At 58.2% G+C, this 5,842-nt stretch overlaps 1 protein-coding gene across 1 annotated transcript; it reads right to left on the bottom strand.

The window, feature by feature from the left end:
* FOXD3 (forkhead box D3) lies at positions 1–2,185 on the bottom strand. Its single transcript, XM_085231737.1, has one exon. The coding sequence runs from the start codon at positions 1,621–1,623 to the stop codon at positions 430–432; it is 1,194 nt and encodes a 397-aa protein (XP_085087863.1). The 5' UTR covers positions 1,624–2,185; the 3' UTR covers positions 1–429.
* Between the last annotated feature and the right edge of the window lie 3,657 nt (positions 2,186–5,842).

Genomic DNA, 5,842 nt, shown 5'->3' with positions numbered 1-5,842 from the left:
GAGCGTTTGAAAAATTTATTTACAAAGTTGTGTACAACACGAAGGGATAACATTTAGAATACATATATTCATTCATATATAAACAGACTTCTATAATAGAACGACAGCGTTTTCCTCCTTTTTTTTTTCCTCCAAAATTCATTTTTTTCGTTGTAGTTCGTTCGTTTAATATTTAAAATTTCCCCCGCTTATTATTAATATTTTTATACATTTTTTTTCCCCGTTCGTTCGCTTATTTCGGATAAAACCGCTCGGAGCGCCGGAACCTTCAAAAAAAGCGAAAGCCCTCCCGGCTCCTAAACGCGACCGTCACTTCGCCTCTGTTAGAAAAATAAAAACCCCGAAAGCGACCTCCGCCGTTTCCCAGAGATACGTCCGGGGGGGTCACCGTGCCGGGGGTCACCGCTCCGGGGGTCACCGCTCCGGGGGTCACTGCGCCGGCCACTTGGCCTGCACGGCGGCGGGGGGCTGCAGGAACTGCCCCGCGATGATGTTGGTAGGCACGCTGAGGATGGGCGCGATGGCCGCGGTGGTCCTGGCTAGCGCCAGCGGCTGGTGGGCCACCAGGCCCGACTGTACGGTGACGGGCGGCCGCAGGAAAGTCTGCGCGCTGGGCGCCGAGCTGGCGGCGGGGCCGCCGATGATGTTCTCGATGCTGAACGACGGGCGGCTGCTGGGCTCGGATTTCACGATGGAGCCCGCCGCCCCCAAACTGCTGAGCTGCAGCTGCAGGCTGGGCCCGAGCTGCGCGTTGAAGGCTTTGCGGCTCAGCTCGCCCGACGGCAGCAGCGGCACAGCGGGCGGCAGCATGGGCCCGACGGGCGGGATGTAGGGGTACTGCAGAGCGGCGGGGTGCGGGTAGGCGCCGGGGGGCAGCCCGTAGGGGCGGCCGTAGGGCCCGGCCAGCCCGTAGGCGCCGAAGCCTTGCATCATGAGCGCCGTCTGGTCCCGCAGGTGCTCCTGCTGATGCCGCTTGAAGCGCTTCCTCCGCCGCAGGAAGCTGCCGTTGTCGAACATGTCCTCGGACTGCGGGTCCAGTGTCCAGTAGTTGCCCTTGCCCGGGTTGCCGGGCTCGCGGGGGATCTTCACGAAGCAGTCGTTGAGCGAGAGGTTGTGGCGGATGCTGTTCTGCCAGGCGGGGAACTTCTCCCGGTAGTAGGGGAAGCGGTTGCTGATGAACTCGCAGATGCCGCTGAGCGTCAGCTTCTTCTGGGGGCTCTGCAGGATGGCCATGGTGATGAGCGCGATGTACGAGTAGGGCGGCTTCACCAGGCTGCTCTTCGGCTTGCTTTGCCCCGCCGCCGCCGCCGCCGCCGCTCCCCCGCCGCTCGCCCCCTCCTCGCCGCCGCCGCCGCCGCCGCCGCCGCCCCCTCTGCCGCCCTCGGGGCCCGCCGGGGCCGGGCTGCCGCTCCCGCTGCTGCCGCTCTCGCCGCCCGCTCCCGGCTCGCCGGGCTCCGCCGCCTCGTCCAGCGGCAGCCGCGGCAGCGCGGCGGGGCTGCGGGCCTCGCCGTCCCCGTCCTTGCCCGGCGCGTCGTCTCCCTCGCCCACCACGTCGATATCCACGTCCTCGGCCGCCAGCGCGGTCTGGCCGGACATATCGCTGCCGCCGCCCGATAGAGTCATCCCCGCTCCGCGGGCCGCCCCCGCGCCCCTCTCCCCCAGCGCGGGGCCGCTACACCCGCGCGGCTCCGCTGCCGCCCGCGGCGCCGTCCCCGCGGGGCATGGGGGGGCCGCGCCCGCTCCGCTCCCGGGGATCCCCCCCGGTCACCTCCGGCTGCGCGCCCCGCTCCGGCCGCCGGGCATCGGGGCTCGGGCGGCGCCGCTGCCTCCCGCCCGCCGCCCGCGGGGCCCCTCCGCTCCACCGCTCCGCGCCCGCGGGCCCCTCCGCCGCCGCGCACCGCTCCGCCGTTCGCTCGTCGCTTTGCGTGCTCTGCTTTGCTTTTTTTTTTTTTTGAGAAATCTTCTTTTTTTTTTTTTTTTTTTTTTTTGGTGGCGGTGGCGGTGCTGTTGTTGTTGATGTTGTTGTTGTCGTCGGTCGGTCGCCCCCTCGGCGGAGGGAGGTCCCGCAGCCGGGCGGGGCGGGGGGTAGAGGCCGCGGGGCGGCGCGGGGCCTCGCTCGGCACTTCGGCGGCGCGGCGCGGCGGGCCGGACTGCCTGATAGATTACTTTCCCGTTAAAGATATACTCGGAGGCGGCGTCACGTGGCCGCGTGACGTCGGGCTCCCCGCCGTGAAGTCACGCAAAACTCCGAGTGCCGCCGCGCCGTCGACAAAGAGCCGCGGCCGCTCCGCTCCGTTCCTCCCGTCCGCCCCGTCGGGGCCGCCGCGCCCGGAGCGGCGCTGGCGGCGCCGGCAGCCGCGGGGCCGCGCTCCCACGGCGCTTCTCTGCGCGCTCCCGCGGCCGGTCGGGCTTTTCCAACAGCGGCGGCGGCGGCGGGGAGCGGAGCTTCGGAGGTGGCCATTGATTAATCTGTGAGATTAGTTGCAGGGAGAAATAAAAAAGACGTAAAATAACAGAGGGGGATGATTAATAAAGAAGCCTTTAGCCTGATTTTTTTTCTTTCTCCTTATTTTTTTATTTTTTTTCTTCATGTTTTTTTCCTTTTTTTCTTCTTCCCCCCCCCATCTTTTCTTTTCCGATTTTTTTTTCTTTTTTCCCTTCCTCTTCTCTTTTTGTTCTTTCGTTTCCCCCATCCTCCCTCCCCTTCTTCTTTATTTTGTTTTTCCCCAGAGGTGTTAACGACTTAATCATTGAGAACGTTAGCATATGAAAAAGTAGGAAATGAGGGAGTGTGGGTGAATGCGAGGAGCGCATTGCCGCGGCCCCAGGTAAGCCCCGGCCCGGGCGGGGGGGCCCGGCCGCCCTCTGCCCGCTCAGCCCCGGCGGTGCTGCGGAGCGATCCCGGCTCTGCGCGGTCGGTGGCTGCGGTGATGTCCGCGGTGGTGCGGCGGCCGCATGTGTGGTGGGGTTGAGAGGGGATACGGAGAAGGAATCGTGCGGGAGGGGAGTGGGTGGGTGACGAAAGGCTGTGGAGGAGAAAAGAGGGGAGAAAAAAGGAAGAAAAGAAGAGAAAAAAAAAAAAGGAAGAGAAAAGAAAGAAAGAAGAAAAAGGAAAGAAAAAGAAGGAAAAAAAGAAAGAAAAAAAAAACGAGAAAAAGAAAAAAGGAAGAAATGAAGAATACGAAGAGAAACGAGAAAGAAAATAAGAAAAAAGGAAGGGAGAAAAAGAATGGAAGAAAAATGAAAAGAAGGTAAAGGAGAAAGGGAGAAAAGATAAAAGAAAAAAGGAAGAAAGGGAAAGGAAAAGAAAGAAAGAAGAAAAAAGAAAACGAAGAGAAAAGGAATAAAAGAAAGAAAAGAAGAAAAAAAGAAAAAAAGGAAAGAAGAAAAGGAGAAGGGAAAAAAGAGAAAAGAAAAAGAAAAAAGAGATAAAGGGAAAAAAAAGTTAAAAAAAAAAAAGAAAGGAAAAACAGACCCAAACCCAATGAAATAAAATAAAATAAAATGATCCAACCCCCTCCCCCCCCCCGCTGCAGCACACCCGGACCTCCCGCCTCCCCCGCCCCTCCCCATCTCCCCGCACCCCCTGCACTCCTCTCCCTCCCGCTGCCCCCCCCGCAACTCCCCTCATCCCGTATCGCTTTCCCTGGTGTAAAAGTGAGGAGAAAGACCAAACTCCGCTCCCCCTGTTTCATTTGTTGCGCTTTTTCTTCGACGCGATAAAAGTCAAATTAATCGATTCATCCCATTAATTACTTAGCGCTTAGCTCGAGAAGCGCTGCGTTCCCCCTCGATTCGGGCCGCTCGGTGCCGATCCCCGCTCCGTTCCGTCCCCCCCGACGGGGCGGCCACGGGGGCTCTGCGGGCCGCGGGGCTCCGGGCGGCGACGGAGAACTTTGGGAGCCTCCAACCCCACAGCGCTGCGGGCTCGGAAGGAGAAAAGCTTTTATACAGGGGAGCACTTAACGGGAAACTTTCCCCACAACGATCCGCTGGGAAAAAGGGCTCCGAGTCCACATCCAGCCGGGTTTGAGGGTTTAAGGCCGCGCTTTGAGGAGGGATGAAATAATTAAAGCAGCGTTTGAGGGGTTGGGAACCCCCACGAGTGACACCGCAGCAGCGATAGGAGTGGGCGCCCATACGGACGGATGGATTCAACGACGGGAGAAAAACAAACGGTGTCGTCCGGATCGATACGGAGGGAAATAGAGACGCGGCGAGCGGCGGGGAGAGGAGGATGGGAGAAGTTATGATAGAGAGGGAAAAATTAATTACAACTCCATCGGGCTTTAATACGGCCAAGAGAGATGTCGGCCGCGAGGAGAGTTAAAAATAAACGCGGAGGCTGAGCTGGGGTCGGGGAGAGGCAGAGGGGGCATTTCTGCCTCTGTCATCGTTTTAGAGGAAGGAGAAACCGAAGGTGTCCGCTTTCGTCTCCCGGAGCCTCTGACTTTCACTTCTGGGTTATAGGAATCGTTGCCCCGACCTGGATTAAAGCAGCACCGCTTTGTTAGAGGGAACCCCATATAAATACACGGGGTGGGAGTCCCCCGAAATCAAGACGTCGGGTGGGACAACCCCAAAAGCGACTGCGTAGGGTGGGAGCCTCGAAAGAAAGGCATCGGGTGGGAACCTCCGTGCGAACACATGGCTGGGAGCCCCACGTCCCCACGGCCGGAGGGTCGGGCCGGGCTGTCCGCAAAAGATGCGCATTTTGGGGCCCTTTCTCATACATCTCCCCCTTTATTTATTTATTTTAGTTATTATTATTATTATTTCCCTCAAGGCCTCTATTTCTACGTTTGGTTATTATTTTTCTTTCTTTCTTTCTTTCTTTTTTTTTCTTTTTTCTTTTTTCTTCTTCTTCTTTTTATTTATTTATTTTTTCTCTCTTTCCCAACCCGCCCGTGAAGCCGGGACTGCTCAGTGCAAAACCAAATCGGTTCCGTTTCCAGAACGGTTTCGGATTTATTTGTATTGGAAATGTATAAACATCCATTCCGCGAAAGGCAACACGTTTAATTAACGATGAGAGAGCAGTTAGGGGCAGAAAGCTAGTAAAATTGTGTGATAAATTTATGGCATTGTTAGCGTGCTTTTAATTATGGCTATTATGTTAATTATTTCCCATTAGCATGGAGTTAGCAGCAGCATGTCAGATTTAATCAAAACGAGCCTTTCTCTCGGAAATTGCGCTCTCCGTTCGCCGCCGGGAGAACGAGGGGTCCCGAGCCGAGGCGGTTCCCTTCCCCCCTTGCTCCCCCCTATTTCTTTATCCCCTTTCAAAACGCACGAGGGCTCTGGGCGGAGGACGGGGCGGTGCGGTGCGGTGCGGTGCGGGCGGCGGATCCCCATAGGCGTCCGCAGTAGCGCGGGGAGGCGGCGGGGAGAAGAACCGCTCTCGTTTTTTTTTTAGGAATTCACCATTCCGCCTTTCCTCTCCCCCCTCCCCCCCCCCAGCTCCGGAGAAGGCACTTGATCATTTCGGATCATTCTGTCAAACAATATGATGTCTCTCGTTTTTATCTGTCCCGTTTTACAAAGCCTCCCCCCCCCCCCAAGCCGGCCCTCCCCTCCCTCCCTTCAATCCCCCAGATCGCGCTGCCGGCCAGGACAACGCGCCAGAGTACAAAAGAATAAAAGAGACAAGCCGGGAGAATACGGGAGCGCTGCGTGGAGCAGGAAGGGAAAAAGCAGGAGGTGCGAGACAGAGCGAGTGCAGGAGTGCGGGAGCGCTATGCGGGGCCGGCTGCTGTTCGTTCTGCCCCGCGGCACCTCAGCGCCGGGGCTGCCCCGATCCTCGGGCTCCGCACCCCCGAATGGGGGCACCGAGAGGCGACCA

Source organism: Meleagris gallopavo, chromosome 10 (genome assembly GCF_905368555.1).
Source record: "Meleagris gallopavo chromosome 10, MGAL_WU_HG_1.1, whole genome shotgun sequence".
NCBI classification, from domain to species: Eukaryota; Metazoa; Chordata; class Aves; order Galliformes; family Phasianidae; genus Meleagris; species Meleagris gallopavo.
The sequence above is the reverse complement of the archived record's forward strand: the minus strand, read 5'-3'. Positions and strand labels throughout refer to the sequence as shown.